Genomic DNA, 19,220 nt, shown 5'->3' on the forward strand with positions numbered 1-19,220 from the left:
CAAGCTGTGGTGGTTCTGTGAGGTAGGGGAAATGGCGAGCATTTTAGAAGCTCAGGAAAGAGAGTGCCATTGTGGTCTTGGGGGCTCCCTAGAGAAAGGTTTCTCAGGGGACCTGTCAGAGGGCAGGAAGATGGCAACCATGGGAGATGTGAAGAGAAAAGCATCCAGGTGGGGAATATTCATCAGGAATCTTTAAGTTGCAACAAAACAACATGAGTCCACACTGGGAAGGGCTTTATTGGTTCATGCAACTGTCAAAATCTCAGATTTGGCATGAGTGTCAGCCTGCCTTGATTCTGAGGCACAGATACTGTCCCCAGGCTCTGCTCACTCACTTGTGCTATTCCTTTCATCTTCCAAAGTTGAGATGATGAAGGAGCAGCTCCAGACTTCATACCCACTCATCGTCAGTTTCATACTTTGTTTCTAGCATGTTCTAGCTGCATCATATTTTATTGGCTCTTCCTAGGTCATATGCCCATCCCTGAATGATGCACCAAGGCAAGGGAAATGGAAGGCTGTAACTGGTCTCTATATTGTAAGCTTCGTGGTACCATAACAAAATGCCTGAGCTAATGAGCTTTAAAAGAGAAAATGTTTATTTTGACTCCTAATTTGGGGATTCTAGTCCAAGATCAGGCAGAACATTACTCTGGGCCTGTAGTGGGCCAGAGTAATGATGGGGAGTAGATAGCACAGCAACCTGCTCTCCCCATGATCTAGGAAGGTAAAAAAGGACAGAGAGAGAGAAAGAAGCCAAGGTCTCACAATTCCCTTCAAGGGCACATCTCCATCACATAAGTGCCTCCCACTAGGCCCCATCTCTTACAGGCTCCACCACCTCTCAATAGCGCCACCTTGGGGACAAAGCCTTAAATACACGGGCCTTTGGGGGACACTTATCCAGACCATAGCAGTTTATGCCCTATGTTGTACCCAACCTCCACCCAAAGCACAGGGCAGAATGACAAAGTTTCTGGACTTGATTGTTTAGGCCCCAGGGAGACTGAAAGGCTCCTGAGACAGGGCAGGAAGAGGGTGTGTTCACTGTGTTTCCTCCTGTAGATTGTGCATGTTCCTGGGCTGTTCCCTGGGAGGAGCATCTGCAGCCTCTTCTGATGGCCAGACCCTGGAGCTGCCATCAAGGTTACAAGGATCTTTTCCCAACTGAGATGCAGAAAACAGGGCACTCTGGTGGGTGGAGGACCTCTGGCTTTTCTTCTCCAGCAGTGCCACCAAAAAAAAAAAAAAAAAAAAAAAACCTCTATGCACACATCCCAAAGATATTTCCTGAATACCTTCTACACTCCAGGTCCTATGCTGGGGGCTTTGGAAGAACAGTGAGCTGTGCACCAAGATCCTCACCCTGTGGAGCTCACTGCAACAACGGGATTGGGGACTATGTTAGTCAGCTGTGCATTGCTGTGACAAAATACCTGAAAAAAATAAACTTAAAGAAAGAAATGTTTATTTTGGTTCACAGTTCAGAGGTTTCAGTCCATGGTTTATCACTCTGGGCCTTGGTGAGGTACAGCATTATTGTAGAGAGGTTGTTGTAGAGCAAAGCTGCTCACCCCATGGCATCCAGGAAGAAAGAGAGAGGAAAAAAAGGGCTAAACCAGGGACAAAATATAGTCCCCAAGGGCACGGCACCAGGGATCCACTCCCTTCAATCAAGTCCCACCTCCTACAGTTTTCACCACCTCCCAATAGTCCATTCACATTATGAATCCCTCAATTAATTAACCTACTGATGAGGTCAGATCCCTCATGATCCAATCATTTCCTAAAAGACCTACCTTTGAACACTGCTGCACTGGGGACCATGCACTAGGGACATGAGCCTTTAGGGGGTCATTGAAAATCCAAACCATAATAGGGACAATAACCAATAAACATAAAAATAAGAGAAATATATAGAATATGAGAGAGTAGTAAATGCTATTGAAAAACAAAAAGGAGAGCCGAGGGAAGAAGATTAGAAACAACAGATTGTGCATTAAATATTGTGAACATCTGATAGAGAAAATGGGAGCTGAGTCAAGAGCTGATGAGGTGAGAGAATGAGCCAAGCTCTTCCTGGGGGGAGGGTATTCCAGGAAGATGGCACAGAGGAATCTCCTTAAAGGGATATGCCTGGAATGTTTGAAAACAGCACTGGAGGCCAGTGTGTCCAGAGCAGAGTGAGCAGGAGGGAGTGGGCTGGAGATGAGGGCAGAGGCTGGGAAACAGATCACAGAGCCCTCTAAGGAGCACTGTAGGGACTTGAGCTGCTACTCTGAGGGCGAAGAAAGGACAGCCAAGAGTGTCATGATCACTCTGACTGTTGGAGGCACATTAAGCAACAGAAGTACACGATGACTGGAATACAGAGATCAGTTGGGAAACTATTGCAGCAATTCAGGTGAGAGTGTGTGGTCCTGAAAGCCAGTGAAGAAAATGAAGGAAGAAACAAGGAGCGAGAAGGTGATGCTGATGGTTGGGAACTAAAAAGTGACCACTGGGCTTAGCAGCATGGTCACTGAGATCCTCAGAGGGATTGCTTCAGGCAGAAGCCCAACTGAGTAGGCGTCATCTTCTCTCTCCAGACTGTGGTATGGCCACTCAGGCTGAACTATTCCCCTCAGTCCCCTTGTTAATGGCTCCTTCAGTCTGCCTCTCCCCAGGGTCTTTCATGTCAGTCATTTCTTCTTGGTTAGTAAGCCTGCTGCTCTCAGAACAGTTGGACAATGAGGCCTGGGCAGTACCAGGTGCCAGACGCTGCCTGAGCATAGCAGCCAGGAAAGCCTTCAGGTACCTGCGGAAACGGCGACTGGAGAAGGCATAGAGGACAGGGGTAAAACAGCAGTGAAGAAAGGCAAGGCTCTCTGTCACCTGAAGTGCATAGTCCAGATGGTGGCTGACCTGGCAGTCCCCAAAGATATGCAGGTCCAGCAGTGAGTGCAGAAACAAGGTGAGGTTGTATGGGAACCATAGCAAGAAGAAAGCCAGTACTAGTGATGCAGCTATTCTTAGAGCCCGGCCCTGGCCTGGGGGCTTCAGCTTGACCAGGACACAACCAATGCGGGAATAGAAGAAGATCATGGTCAAAAGTGGAAGGAGAAACCCCAGGAGATTCTGTTGGAAACGAAGGAAGAGCTTCCAAATGGTCCCATGTCCACCAAAATCCGCGTAGCAGTTCCACACACCCTTGGGGTTTTCATGTATCTGTACAAAGACCATGTCAGGGATGGAGATGGCCAGGGCCACGGCCCACACTATGGCAGCAAGCAGCAGACTTTTGGCCCGAGTCCTCAGCCTGTGGAGGGGCTGAGCATGAACAATCTCCAGGTACTTGTCCAGGCTCATGCAGCTGATGAAAAAGATGCCACTGTAAAAGTTAATGGTATACAGGGTGCTCATCATCTTGCATAAGAAACTGCCAAAGACCCAATGCCAAGCCACGGAGATGCCCCAGAAGGGCAAAGTCACCACAAACAGGAGGTTGGAGATGGCCAGGTTCAGAAGGTAGATCTCAGTCATCCGCCTGCAAGGCACGTAACGGAGCAAGACCACGAGAAGGAGGAGGTTCCCGCTCAGGCCCAACACAAAGATCAGGCTGTAGAAGACTGGCAGGAAGACTCTACCAAAGGACAGGACATCATCCTTCCTGCAGAGCAAGAAAGCCACCTCATCTAGGTAGTAGTAGTCATAGAAGGAACTGTTCTCAGAACTGGCATCCTCGGTGGTGAGTGGCAGAGGGGAGATGGCGGTGGCCATGTTGAGAAGACACACTCAGTACTGAAGTTCTGCGGTGCTGTGAGAGAAAAATATGGTGAGACTTTGCATGCCCTGCCTCTCTCCAAACCCACTTTGGCTATTGCCCTGGAATGTCTAATAGACTCTTCAAATCTAGGGCAGAACCTGCAAATAAGAGCACATGCTTGGAAGCCCAGCCCTACCACTTACCATTGTGTCACCTTGGATAAGTGCCTTAATCATTAAGGTGTTGGTAAAGTATTCAGGTCTTTCATTGTGGTCTCAATGCTTTATTTTTCCTCCCTCATCATTTAAAATGATTGATAATGTCTTTCAGATTTTCCTTTATTGTTTAGGGATACCAATTCACAAATTTATTGTGTCCCCTGAATCTTCCTCATGCACAGCTTATAATTATGCTTCCTTCTTTGGCTTTTAATTTTTTATAATGAGAGCTTCCCTTCAATGGGATTTCTCTTATCTATAAATGTACACCATGTCCACTCTGTTTTGGGGTTTTCTTCATTTTTAACAGGTAAGGAATTCCTTTGCTCTTGATAGTTTTAAAATATTTAATTTTATATCAATAGTTTCACTTATAAACAATTAATATTTTTAAAGAGTTTTATCCAATATTTCTATGTATAAGAGAAAGTGTGATCCCTCATGTTAAAGAACCCAGAACCAACTAACACTTATCATCCCTCAGTTTCCTCACTTTTAAAATGACATAATAGCTAAATTATGGAACCAACCTAGATGCCCTTCAGTAGATGAATGGAGAGGGAAACTTTGGTATATACACAATGGAACATTACTCAGCATTAAAAGAGAATAAAATTATGACATTTGCAGGTAAATGGATGAAGTTGAAGAATATAATGCTAAGTGAAGGAAGCCAATCCAAAAAAAACAAAGGCCGAAAGTTTTCTTTGATATGAGCATGCTGACTCATAATGACAACTAGCAGGGAGCATGGGAGGAATGAGGAACTTTAGACAGGGCAAAGGGGAGGGAGGGGAAAGGAGGAGGCAAGGGGAGTAGGAATGATGGTGGAATGAGTTAGATATCATTACCCTAAGTACATGTATAAAGACACAAATGGTGTGAAAATACTTTGTGTACAATCAGTGTCTTGAAAAATTGTACTCTGTGTAATATGAAATGAATTGAATTCTGCCATCATGTATGACAAATTAAATTTTTAAAATTAAATTAAAAAAAAAAACTTAATACCAAAAAACAAAAAAAAAAAAACCAAATAACCCAATCAATAAGTGGGCTAAGGAATCAAACAGACACTTCACAGAAGAAGAAATAAGATCAATCAACAAATATATGAAAAAGTGTTCAGCATCACTAGCAATTTTAGAGAAATGCAAATGAAAATTACTCTAAGATTTCATCTCACCCCAGTAAGAATAGCAATTATCAAGAATATAACAACAATAAATGTTGGTGAGGATGTGAGGGAAAAGGCACACTCATACATTGCTGGTTGGATTGCAAATCGATGCAACCATTAAGTTTTCTCAGAAAACTTAGAATGGAACCACCATTTGACCCAGCAATTATCCTTGGTTTAAATCCAAAGGACTTAAAATCAGCATACTACAGTGATGCAGCCACATCAGTGTTTATACCAACTCAACTCACAATAACTAAACTATGGAACCAACCTAGATGTCCTTCAACAGATGAATGGATAAAGAAAATATGACACACACACACACACACAATGGAATATTGCTCAGCCTTAAAGAAGGAAGAAATTATGGCATCTGCTGGTAAATGAATGGAGCTGGAGAATATCATGCTAAATGAAATTCGCCAATCCCAAAATAACAAAGGCCAAATGTTTTCTCTGATAAGAGGATGCTAATTTACAATAAGGAGGGGGGCCTAGGGAAAAATAGTTACTTTAGATTAGGTAGAGGGGAGTGAAGGGAGGGGAGGGAGTATGGGGGTAGAAAGGATAGTAGAATGAATCAAACATTATTACCCTATGTACATATATAACTGTACGACCTGTGTGATTCTACAGCGTGTACAACCAAAAGAATGAGAAATCATATTCCATCTATGTATGATATATAAAAGTGCATTCTACTGGCATGTAACTAATTAGAACAACAACAACAACAAGTCATTAGGGTGAAGCCCGCATGACTGCATCTTGGGGGTTTAATTAGAAGAGAGAGCAAAACCAGACAGACATTAGGCAATCCTTGCCTCTTGCTATATGACACTCTGTATCATTCTCAGGACTCAGCCAGCAAGAAGGTCAATGAGGTTCTTAGATCTCATATCACCAGAACTATGAGCCAAAATAAACCTGTAAAAAAATAAAATAAAAAAATAGCTCTTAGCTGGATTCTCAGAGAAGTTTGTCTCTGGGCCTCCTGGGATGCTCTGGGTGTTGGGGGTAGTGGATCTCAGTTACTACCTATTGTGCGTCCTCTCATGTCACACCAAATGAACAGAGCAGAATATGCTGTGCCTGGAGCTTCTTGCTGGACAGGTTGAGGGAATGCTGACTGCACCAGGGCTGGAGTCCCTCTGGAGGTTTTTAGTATGGGTCCCCCCGTGTGTGGGGAGCCTTGTCAATTTTCATCAGATTCTCTTCCAAGTTTCAGTGTATTTAGGCAAGTCTGAGGTTTCCAGTGTGTGCCCCCGAGGCCTGGCAATCATCCAAGTGTCCCCAGCATGCCTCAGGTTTGGAGGAGCCAACCACTGTTCCGTGCTGGAAAGTGAAGGAACAGAAACTTGTCATCTGCGAGCCTCTGTCCTGGAGCCTCCAGACTTGATCCCAGTGCAAAACCACTGCACCTATTGTCACTCTTGTCACAGTGGGTGGGATCACTGACCTTGTTCCCTCCATTGCTCTTCATATCACAGCCCTTGCTCCCCCGGGGTTCTTGTCAGATATCCCTCAATCTCCAAGCCACCACTGCCTCAGGTACCCTCTCCCACCCAATCAGGTCCTCTGAATTGTGAGTATTCTAGGTTTTCTGACCCCAGAGCAATTTAGTTGAGATGGCTCCTGATTCTAGGTCTTGAGTATCTGCCGAACCATGTAGTGAATCTGTTCTCTAAAGCAAGCTTGTTCAGGAGTCGCATTTAGACCAAAACCCCTTAAAGCATGTAAGGATCATGAATTTATTTCTCTTACAATTAGGACTGCAGGATGCCATTATTACCATGGCCACTTGCACTTTACAGTTTAGGTTATGTTCCGCACCCTTTGGTTCCCTGCCCCCAGCTGAGGAGCAGGAGTTGAGGTTGCAAATTGCTTTGTCCATTTCTCTATTTGGCCTTTCCGATTTTCTGTGCTGTTTAGGTTTCTCATGGCTACTTTATCAGTTCTCAGAGTTCTTCCTCGCTCTCCTTGGAATATACTTTCTCCTTTGCTGCCCTGAATTTTTTCTCCTGTGGAGTCCAGTGAAGGGTACTTCTCTTCCACCATCTTCTAATGAGAATCCTTCTTTGAACATTTAAAAAAAATATGTACAGCACACCATAATTATCTATATTCACTCTACTGTGCAATAGCAGGCAGAACTTCTTACTCCTAACTTAGTACCCACTGATAGACCTCGCCCCAGCCCTCTCTCTTCTCCCTCTCTCCAGCTTCTGGTGACCACTATTTAACTCTCAACCTTCACGAGATCCACTTTTTTACATTTCACATTTGAGTGCATCATGGTATTTCTATTTCCAGTTTTTCAAAAAACCTCCATACTGTTTTTGATAAGTGCTGTACTGATTTACATTCCCTCAGCCATGTATAAGAGTTCCCCTTTCTCTGCATCCTAACCAGCATTTGCATTTGGTATTTGTCTTTCTTATATTAACCATTCTTACTGGGGTGAGGTGATATTGTATTGTGATTTTGATTTACATTTTCCTGATGATTAGTGATGTTGAAATTTTTTTTCATATACCTTTTGGCTATTTGTATGTGTTCTTTTGATAAATGTCTATTCAGATTATCTGCTCATTTTAAAATCAGATTGTTTGGGGGCTTTTTGCTATTGGGTTGTTTTAGTTCTTTATAAACTCTCAATATTAATCACTTATCAGATGGATAGTTTGCAAATATTTTTTACTCTATTGAGTGTCTCTTTTGCTATGCAGAAGATTTTTAGTTTGCAATAAGTCCATTTGTCTAGTTTCACTTTATTGCCTTTGCACTGGAGGTAATATCCAAAAAATCTTTGCCCAGACTTATGTCTTGAAGACTGAAAGTAATTTTTAAAAGAAAACCTCATATGAACCAGGGATGCAAGTCTGTCATAAATCAAGAATTATTGAGCACATTAGATTGTCTACCAATGGGGAAGGGGCTTTGGGGAAAAGAAAGGAAGAAGTTAAAAAGGTGCATAGGACCCAAGAGACAATTATGGAGAGTCACTAAAGTAGGCCCCGTCAGCTGGTGAAGATAATGCAAATCAACTCTACTGTGTACCTCTGCATTTATTTCATATTCTTTTATTTAATCTGCAATTGAAATTTTTAATACGTTAAATGCCAGTTTGTATTTTTTCTGTGAATTATTTATGGTTTTAAAGGGTGGGGCTCTCATTTTATAAGAGGTCTTATGTAGTATGGATTTTTGTTTTCTTCATGTGCAATGCAAATATTTTCCCTAGTCCTTTCTGGCAGAAATTTTGCCCTTTTTTTGGCAGGAGGTGGGGTACCAGGGATTGAACCCAAGGCACTTAACCACTGAGCCACATCCCCAGGTCTTTTTGTTTTTTATTTTGAGACAGGGTCTCACTAAGTTGCTTAGGGCCTTGCTAAGTTGCTGAGGATGACTTTGAACTTTTGATCCTCCTGCCTCAGTCTCCTGAGCTGCTGGGATTATAGTACCACCCTGCTCTGTTGACCCCCCCCCCCCATTTTTTTTTTTTAAAGAAATGTTAACAGGCAGAATTTTAAAAGAACTGTTGACTTGAGAGGGCTTCTTTTGATCTTTTTAGTATTCATGATGCTGTGAGCTCACTTGTGATGGAAACCTTCACAGCTGCTGAGGCAGAATCTCTCTCCAGGGCCCTAGAGTCCTCCCAACCATGAACCTCTGCTCCATCCTTGGGCTCCTATCAAACGGCATATGAAGCAGATGTTGGTAAAATAACATGTGTCCTATCCCCACTCCAGGGGCTCAGTTAGAGCAGCTTTATCTAAGCAGCTCTGCTTCTGACAAGCCTTAGCCTCAGGAACTTGGTCCTGTGCCTTCTTCTATTCCCATCCTGGGCATCTGAGCCCTAGCCCCTCCCCCATGGGCAGTGATAAGATCATCCCAGCACATGACTGGTGTTGGGAGTCTGTGAGATGCTGGGAGGGCCAGGGAGGAGGAGGGGGTGCCCTTCTTAGGTCTACACGGGACTTACTAGTCAGGATAACAGTAATTGCACACCACTCTTTTCTGAGCTGCCAGCATTGGCCTTGATCTTCATCCAATTTCTCAAAGTCTCTTTGCTCAGCAATCTTTTGCTTTAGCAAATAAATGAGACTGACGAATGTTTAGATCAAAACTCAAGGTCAGAATCAGCAGAACCTGGTCTGGTCCAGGCCACTTTTGAAAGTCTCTCTTCACTTGGAACACTCTGACCCCTACCCACCCAAGGCCTCCAACCCTCTGATCTTTGATTCTGGGAATCCTTCCAGGTCCTCCTGCTTGTGGAACGAGCTATCACTTTTATCAATAATATCAACAATGGCTCAGCAACCAGCACCCCATATGTACACTGTAGTTGGCTGGACACCTTCATGTCAGCTGTGGTCATCCTATAACACAAATCAGGGAGGGCTGTGGCCTTATTTAACCAGGAAAGCAAAGCAACTTGTCCGGGGGTACATAGGACCCCAAACTTGGATCTTCAGACTCTGGGCACATGGTACCTTGCCCCCAGTTTCCTCTCATCCTCAGCCTCTTTTCTACCCCACCCAGCTGTCACCATAAGGGGACACTAAGGAAAGTATGACTGAATTATTACCCTCGCTGGTTGTTCCGGAGACTCTAGATGTCAGAATGACATCAATGTCAAGGCTTTCTTGAGCCTCCTTGTGAAACACAGCCCCCCATTGAAGCCAGAATCATAGACACCCCCTCCCTACCACCAAAGATATCCATATTCTAATCCTGAGTCCTGTGGATACATTACCTTAGATATCTATAGAGTCAATCAAAGACCTAGAGATGGGGAGATTGCCCTGGATTACACAGGTAGCCCAACAAAATTCCAAGGATCCCTGTGAGAGGGAACAGGAAGGTCAGAAACAGGGAAGGAGGCATGGAGAAGTAAGTGTGGGGGAGGTGGTCAGAATGGCACAATGGCTACATATCGGGCACAGAAGCCTCTAGAAGCCAGAAGAAACAAGGTGCAGATCCCCTAAACTCCTGCGGGGCCCAGCCCTGCCCATCTACTTTAGATTTACCACCTCTACAATAGCAAGATAATAAATCTGTGTTGTTTGAAACCACCAAATGTGTGGTCATTTGTTGCGGCAGCAGTGGAAATTAATGCACTTCCAGAGGCCTATTGTGCTCTGAGAACCTTGGCCTGAGAGAACACAAGTGCATCCTGTCTACCTGTCTTGAATTACAGGCAGGTAGATTGAGACCTGAAGAAGGGGAATGACTGGTACAAAGCATGCAATGAGCATTTTGTCTGAGCCTTTAAACCCCATGCTCCTGACTATGGTTCAGATCTTGATTCACCTCTCTCTGAAATGTCCCCCATCTATCCCCCCTCTGTTTCCTTTTTTGTTTGCACTTTTGCTTATTGCCTGAATTCATTTGGCTTTCCAGCAACACCTTGATAGGAAATGAGTGAAGTCATTTACATCTTAGTATAAAGCAGCAGGTAGGAAGGCAATCCTGGGTGAAATTCTGCAGAGTAAGCTTTGAGGAATCCAGAGAACTACATAGGGACTGGAGAGGGAGGCCTTATAGAATAGGGAGGGTCAAGGTCAAAGAGGCAAGCCACAGCTTATCTCTGGGGCAGTAACATTATCTTTTTGGTGCTTCCTGAGCTGCTGGCCTCGGCTAACTGCAGCTTTGGCTTTGCAAGAATCTCTGGATACAAAGTAATATCTCCTGCTGGGTAACCAGAGTTTACCACCAAAGGCCTCTCAGAGAGGCTGCAGTTGAGGCAACTAAAGGGAAGATATTGTTATGTCCATGTAGACAAGGAGGCAGCCATGTTAAGTTGAGCTCCTGCTGTGACTGACCACTTACATGTAACCTTCTCATTGATCCTCATAATGGCCCTGGGAAGCAATATCATTATGGTCTCCATAATGGTGAGGAACTTGAGGCTTACAGAGTTGATATCCAACTGCCCACAGCCTCAGATTAGCAAATGATGGACCCAGGATTGGATGGAATTGGTGAGCCCTTCCCCCCGAGGTTCCTCTTTTAAAATGGATCAAACTTCAACTTGAAGGATGAGGCTCAGAGGATGGGAGTTCTGGCCTCAGCAACAAGTGGCAGAGAAAACTCAAAGCCAGTAGCGTGCAGGGCTAGCTCCCACAGGCTTATGAGAACCAGCAGTGTAGCATCTCAGAGGCATTCAACAACTGATCTTGGAATATACCAACTCTGCATTCAGTGATGTTAAGTTGTTTGCTTGGCATGGGAAATATTGTCGCCATGGCAAATACTCTAAATTAGGGCTTCCCCTCCTTACCTTCCTCTTCTACCTACCTGCTCCCAGCCCAGAGCTATTGTGAGATCTCACTAGCACAGCCCCCCCACACACACACACATCTTCCTCTCCCACCTCCCACATTAGTTCTGCAGCCACCTTCCCTGTCCAGCCAAGAGCCCTTAAGGACAGGGTCACAGGTGCTAGGCATGTACCTTTGCTGAGTGTGCTATTTACTGGGCACCTGATAAAACACACTGGTCAAACAAACAATTTCAAACCTGACCCCAAGAGGCACACCAGTTTTTGGAATGTAAATCCAAGAACATCATTTAGGATTATTCCTAGAGGAGAATGCTAATGTTGGCTTCTTTGGACTCTGGAAATCCTTTAAAATGCCCCCTAATCCCTCCCCTCCCAGGAGCCTGTCAGACTGCTGGCTGGGGAATTCGTGCCCCAACCTCTGAGCAAGCATTCACCAAAGGCCACTCCTCAGCCTCAGAGATGCCTTTGGACGATCTCCTGCCTCCCCTGTTAGTCAGGGTGACAGTCGTGTCTCCAGGACATGCCAGTACAGGGCCGGCATCTGAGAGGCGCTGAGCAGATGATGGCTGAATCCATCAGCACAACCTCCTCTTTCCTCCCTTGTCATTTTTTCCTTTCCTGTATTTTAGCCCCTCCACCACTCTCCAAGATACATTCTCCTTCTATGAGTTATTCCCCAGCCTGGGCCAGCTCTGCCCCTACAGCCTTGGAGCCCGTGACCAGGCAGTGTGACTCAGAGCCCCCGTTTCCACATGAACCATGTTTAAGTGCTGCATCCAGCTGGCACAGCCTTCTTGACTTGTGTCAGGGAGGCAGCCCTGCAGCTGCTTTGGGGAGGATGTGTGTGTGTGTGTGTGTGTGTGTGCACGCGCGCGCAGAGATGGAGTCCTGGCTCAGCTTGGGATGGCCCCCAAGCCCTCTGCCCATGACTCTGGCCTTCCCATCCTGCACTCCTGGCCTGATTGTGGCTGGAAAAGTCGAGACAGGAATTTTGAAATGATCCACACCCCAACCATAGCACATGGCTGCAAAATGCCCTCTGGCTTTGGAAGAGGCCCAGAGAAATTAAACCCAGATGGCAGAAAACCTGCCTCTGGGGAAGCTGGCAACTGTTATAGCTCTCTTCTTTCTTTCTCTTGGGCCAGGAGAACCCCAGATATTAAATTCTATACAACAATGACATGCAGCCATCATATAGCACATACTACAGAACAGTCTCTATTCTCAAAACTTTCCCTGTATTCATTCATTTCATCTTTGCAATGACACTAGGAGGCAAGTAGTATTGTTTCTATTTTACATCTGAGGAGACTGAGACACAGAGAGGCTAAGGAAATTGCCCAAAGTCACACAGCTAATAAATAGCTAATCTGGGATTTGAATCTAGGCCCAACGCCTAAGCTAGCTCACAAAACTAGAGATGGAGAAGTAATGAGAGACCACACTGCTGTTACTTAGGAGGTCTAAATGGGAGGCTGGCTAGAAGGCTGATGGCCCATGAATGAAAAAGGCAGCACAGTCCCACATGGAAGACAGGAAAGCCATTTAGTGTCTTAGGAATGGCACATTAGGGACAAGAACTTGTGGGTGGCCACCTCGGGAAGCAGACCTAGCTCTACTTCCCCAGTCTGTTTTGAGGTGCCTTCGGACTTAAACCTTCAGGCCCTGCCAAAGTTTTCCCAGGACAAAGCAGGGCTTTCATCCAGAGCCCTGGTCTTCCACTAGTCAAGTTTCTCACCCACACAATGATCCGTAGGTACAGTAAAGGATTTTATGAACATTCAATCTGATGTAATCCCTGAACCCTAACCATGTACTGGGCCCTGCGAAAGGGCTCTAAATATTTTAAATTATTTCATCTTCACAATTTAGCTTATAGAAGTAAATACACGGATAGAATAGCTCTGTTTTACAACCGAGGACACAAAAGCAACAAAGAGAGTAAAGAGTTGGCCCAAAGTCATGGAGCAATTGAGTAGTAGAACCAGGATTTGAAAGCCAGAATCCATGCACTTAAACACTAAATACTCTACCTCTCAAAGAAAATAGCCAGCAGGTTGTGGATTTCCTCCTCTGAACTTTACATGTATTAATAAACTGATGACTCACAGTTTTATGAGATAGGCCCCATTTTACAGATGAACTGAAATTCAGAGAGGGCGAATAACGTTCCCAAGGGCACACAGCAAGTACAGTCAGCCCTCCATATTCACAGAGTCTGTATCCATACATTCAAGCAAGTAAAGATCAAGAATATTTAAAAGAATTCCATATGTATTAAACATGTACCAACTTTTTTCTTGTCATTATATTCTCAAAAATACAGTACAGCGACTATTTACATAGTAGCGTGTACATTGCATTAAGGGGCATAAGTCTCCTGGAGGTGACTTAAAGTATATGGGAGGACGTGTGGGGTTATATGTAAGTACTATGCTAGTTTATGCTATAAGGGACTAAAGCATCAAAGGATTCTGTTTTCACAGAGTTGGGGGCAGAGGGTGTCCTGGAACAAATCCCCCTTGTGACACAGCCAGGGACCTCCCATAAAAAGCAGGCCCTCTAAGGGTCCAGGGATTATAACCTCTCAGGAGAAATAACAGAGCTAAGTTAGCTCTCCTTCTTGCAGGGTTAACAGTAATGTCAAAAAATTAGGAGTTAAAAAAGTGCGTCAGCCTTCAAGGCTCTGGGAGTGAGATAAGATGCCAGGGGCTGGGAAGTCAGCTCAGCTCAGCCTTCTTTCTGGATTATGTCAGCAGAAACACCAAGAAGCTGGAGCCAGGCAGCAAAAGCACCAAGACGAGGTCACTGAGTCAGGGCAACAGTACACCCCATTCTGAAAACAATTCTTTCCCAGAGTTGAGGCAAATACATGGATATAATAGTCACTGAAGGAAACTTCAGTTCCCTTGATTTTATCAGCAGAATAAAACGCATGCACGCAGGAAGGGACTGAAGATGGTCTCGAGACCTGTGACACATGAATAAATATGACAGAGAACAGCAGGTGAAACCCCACCCCTGGCTGGGATGACCTCCAGAGACCGCAATTTCCCTACCCCACAGACGCCAAAGTTATGCGTCCTTGTCCTGTGCTGGAGCCATCCCAGGGTGGATGATGGACAGGCAGCCTCCCAGAACCAGAACCAGGCAGAGGCACAGTGCAAGCAGAACGAGGCTCTTTGCAGAGGGCCTCTGCTTGAACCAGAAGGCAGACATTGTATTTGTATTTCAGCAGGATGCTGAGTTCAAAATGAAACACCTCCCTACCTGCAGGAAGAGTGGTAGATATAGCCAGAAGATCAATTAATCCACTTCTTACTGGCTGAGTAACCGGGCTAATTATTTAACCTCTCTGAGCCACAGTTTTCTCAGCTCCCCCAAAATGTCAGGATGGATTGCTGCTGTTTTACCTTTTTTGGTGATGCTGGGTCTTGAACCAGGGCTTCAGGCAGGCCAGGCAAGCACTCTACCTCTGAGTCACATCCCCAGCCCCTGCTACTGTTTTCACCACAATTTATAAATCATGTTCTATCTGAATGTGCTGCTNCCTTCTTTCTGGATTATGTCAGCAGAAACACCAAGAAGCTGGAGCCAGGCAGCAAAAGCACCAAGACGAGGTCACTGAGTCAGGGCAACAGTACACCCCATTCTGAAAACAATTCTTTCCCAGAGTTGAGGCAAATACATGGATATAATAGTCACTGAAGGAAACTTCAGTTCCCTTGATTTTATCAGCAGAATAAAACGCATGCACGCAGGAAGGGACTGAAGATGGTCTCGAGACCTGTGACACATGAATAAATATGACAGAGAACAGCAGGTGCAGGTGAAACCCCACCCCTGGCTGGGATGACCTCCAGAGACCGCAATTTCCCTACCCCACAGACGCCAAAGTTATGCGTCCTTGTCCTGTGCTGGAGCCATCCCAGGGTGGATGATGGACAGGCAGCCTCCCAGAACCAGAACCAGGCAGAGGCACAGTGCAAGCAGAACGAGGCTCTTTGCAGAGGGCCTCTGCTTGAAGCAGAAGGCAGACAGGACTGATGGAAATCCACAAATAAGATTCTCAGAGCCAGGGGGAGTCAGGGGGGAGAGGCCAGCTAACCAACCTGCTCTCCAGGTGCTGGGGCAATCATGCCAAAAACTGCACTAGAAAGGAAGCTCCTCAAGGACCCTTCCTAACGCCTCCCCCTCCCAGAACCGCCTCCCTCTCCCAGAACCGGTGCCCACTCCCCAGGCCACTGCATCTGTTCCTCCCTGTGGCCTCTGGGCAGGCCCACCCTTCCCTGAATATGGCCATAACCTACCAGGGTCAGAAAGACTTTCCTGGAAATGTAACCCAAGCCTGGGAGGAGAGCAGCAGTCCCGGTGCCTCTTCCTCGGGGAAGTGCTGTGGGAGTGATTCTCAACTCTCTAAACAGCAGGCTGCACACATCCTGCTTTAAGACTGGGGTGGGGTGGGGTGGGGTCGGGGGAGGACATCCCTTTACTAGAGCCCCAGCCCTCCCATCAGCTGCCCAGAAGTTGACAAATGTGTCAAGCTTGAATGAACCCCCACCCCACTGCACCTCAAGGAGGAGAATCCCCAAGGACATTCTAACTACTTTGGAAAAAGTGCATCCCCAACCAGATCTCTCTGGAATGACTCCCTAGCAGCTGGACCAAGGATAATAACACCCAGTCCAGACCTCAAGGTCTGACTGTGTCCTCCATCTGGATGGCGTTCCAGCCCCACTGCCAGATATCTCACACCCAGCATCATAGACGCTGGACATGCCCCCAGCAGGATCCCCCTGTCCATCTTCCTCTACCCTAAACTCCTCCGAATCTCCTCCAGCCATAACTCTCTCCAAGTTATGCTGTCAGTTTCAACCAGAGTAACAGTAATAATCCAAACTCCTTGACTTTCCAAACCATCTTTCCTCCTCCCCTCCTTCTCCCCACACCACTCCATCCCAGCACTGTAGAGCTAGATTTAGTTGTCTGTGTCCTCACTGGATAAGGAGCTCTCAGAGTAAGGACCATATCTGATCCTCTAGCTCAAGCCCAGGGCTGGGTAAAAGCAGAGACTGATTTAATAAATGTCTGCATATGCTCAGAAGTATGAAGGTTCCCCTCCCATGTGGTCCAGGATCAGGGTCTCGGACACCTTCAACTCCAGGGCTGCTATTTGCTTGACACATAGCAGATGTAGTACAGCAGTAATGCCAAGTGGATTCAAGGCCCTGGTACTGGGGTCACAAAGAGCTGGCCTTGAATCTAGATCTGTATTTACCAGCTGTGTGACCTACAGAGGATGGCTTCACCTCTCTGGGGCTCTGTTTTTGCATCTGTATTGAGGGTGGGGTTGATCCCTCAGATTGGCATCAGGAAATTGAATGTCCCCAGGGGTAGACATGGACTTAGACAATGCCTTTCTCTGGGGTCCACAGGCCACCCAGAGTAGAGATCAAGCCCGTGACAAATGTTCACTCAGACAGAGGGGAGCAGGGGATCCTCTAGGAAGATGGATCTCTAAATCTTTCCAGGCCAAATGTGAATTATCAATAGCTCCAGAGAATAAGGCCCAGAGAGTTGCCCAAAAGAGCCACGAAGACCTGGCTACCTCTCAGACAACAATTAAATTCTAGAAACTGGGCTCCTCCTTCACCACTCCTGCTTTTTAGGTTTTTATTTTAAAATTATTTTTAGACTTGCAAAAAATAATATATAGGATTCTTGTATACTTGTCAATCAGCTTTCCCCAGCATTGACATCTGATATAGTCATAGTGCAATGATCCAAACCAGGAAATGAACATCGACACCATACTATTAACTTACAGAATGCTATGGTTTGAGCCATATGTCCTCCCAGAGATTCATGGCCCCCAGTGTAGTGGTATTAAGAGATAGTGAACTTCAAGAGGTGGGATTAGTGAAGGTAGTTAGGTCATGGGGATACTGCCCTTGAAAGGGATTAATGTTGGTCTCTCAGAGTAGCTTAGTTCTTCAAAGAATGCTGTCTTGCCACGTGATCTCTTCCACACGGATTCCCACTATGATATTACCTGCCTTGAAGTCCTCTCACCAAAGCTGAGCAGATGGTGGCACTGTGCTTTTGAAATGTGAACTAAATAAACCTCTTTTATTTATAAAGCATCCAGCCTTGGGTATTTTGTTATAGCAACAGAAGATGGACTCATACACAGATCTTATTTAAATTTCATCAACTGTCACACTAATGTTCTGTTAGTGTGAACATTGATGTTTCATGGCCTTGATGGTTTTAAAAAATGCTGTCCACTTCTTTTAGGATGTCTCTTCATGATCTAACTGGGGTTATGCATTTTGGGTAGAGCAGCACAGAAGTGATGGGTGTCCTCACTGCATCATATATCAGAGGTACACAATTTCAGTATGTCTCTTTACTGGTGGTGTTAACTTTGATCATTTAGGAAAGCTGGTATCTGCCAAGTTTTTCCACTGTAAAATTACTATTTATTCCTTTTAATTAGTAAGACTTTTGTGGACAGATTCTTGGAAACGATGCAACTATCCTGTTTCTCATCATCCTTTTGCCCACTAATTTTAGTATCCATTGATGATACTTTCCAACAATCAATCATTACTGTGGTGTTTGCCAATTGACAATTTTCCATTTCCTTCATTCTTTCCATATTTATTAATTGGAGTTTTGCTATAAGAAAGAGTTTGGTCCTTCTCCTTATTTATTTTTTTATATCAATAGGGATTCAAGGGCATTTATTTAATTCTATTACTATCATTATTTATCTTGCTCATCAAGTTGTCTCATCCTTTTTAAAATATCTCAACCCATCTGCTTCCTGTTGCACCAACTTTCTAATGAGACATGTCCAGAGGCTAAGTCACCTGCCCTCCATGTCACTTCCCAATCAGAACACATCAAACACTGTCTGGCAGGTAGTTGGGTTTCCCTGGAACCCACCAAGGCACCATCCCAGCAAGGATGGGACCTTTTCCTGGAATAGACAGGCTGCAGTCAGGGAACATGTGTCATAGCTCCATAGGCAGGAAGTTACAGATAGGGTTGAACCCAGCCAGGTGGCCTCTGGTCCTGCCACTTGCCATCCAGCCATTCATCCTCCCTCCTGCACCACCAAACTCACATCCTGAATTGTTCCTGCTTGCATCCCCCTTCCTGCTGGGCTGAGAAGCCAAAGCAGCAGGCAGCTGGCAACATCTACCCAAAGTTTTTTCCTAATTTGCAAAGGAAATACTCTCCACCCAAGGGATGATTACCAGCTGCTCTCCACCAGTTACAAGGGCAGCCAAAGGAGACAAGGCAGTACACAGCTGCCAGAGAAGCTCTAGCCCAGGAAAGGAAGCATTTGCCAGTGTTGAAGTGAGCCCAAGGGAGAAGGCTGTGGATACATTTCTCTTGTTTTAAGACATGCAAGGATTCTGTTTGCCCTGGGAGAGAAGTGGACCCAGTTTTTGAGGTCAGGAGCTGGGTACACAGGGCTCCTCCCAGGGTTGCAATGCTGCCTCACCTTCAGAGTAGACCTAGACTCCTTCACTGTTCTGATGTACTTCCTAACATACTTCCACTCTTAACATATGGGCTACATCCACAGTTACAGTGAAAATTAGCATCATATTTTCAAAACACCTGCTTCTCTCTTCAGCTGAGCCAGGAGTGTGCACCTGTGAACCTTTGGGCTGCAGAGGATCCTTCCTGTCTTGCACCCTCCCATGCCCCATCCCCCGACTCAGCTCTAGGCCCACCACCCCCTGGGAGCCTCCATGAGTTTCTCCAGGC

General features: G+C 45.5%; 1 protein-coding gene across 8 annotated transcripts in view; it reads right to left on the reverse strand.

Moving 5' to 3' along the window:
- Positions 1 to 1,451: 1,451 nt before the first annotated feature.
- Positions 1,452 to 19,220, reverse strand: part of Ackr2 (atypical chemokine receptor 2) — a 51,601-nt gene continuing 33,832 nt past the window's right edge. For 6 of the 8 annotated variants that reach the window (XM_048794918.1, XM_048794916.1, XM_015489417.2 and 3 more), the window contains one exon: positions 1,452 to 3,796. In XM_048794918.1, the coding sequence (XP_048650875.1) occupies positions 2,605 to 3,759 (1,155 nt within the window). In that variant the 5' untranslated portion in view covers positions 3,760 to 3,796 and the 3' untranslated portion in view covers positions 1,452 to 2,604. Of the gene's footprint in view, positions 3,797 to 14,848; positions 14,955 to 15,745; positions 15,872 to 19,220 lie in introns of those variants that run through there. The other 2 variants (XM_048794915.1, XM_048794917.1) reach the window with 2 other exon arrangements.

This window comes from Marmota marmota, unplaced genomic scaffold, assembly GCF_001458135.2.
Source record: "Marmota marmota marmota unplaced genomic scaffold, marMar, whole genome shotgun sequence".
Classification (NCBI taxonomy): domain Eukaryota; kingdom Metazoa; phylum Chordata; class Mammalia; order Rodentia; family Sciuridae; genus Marmota; species Marmota marmota.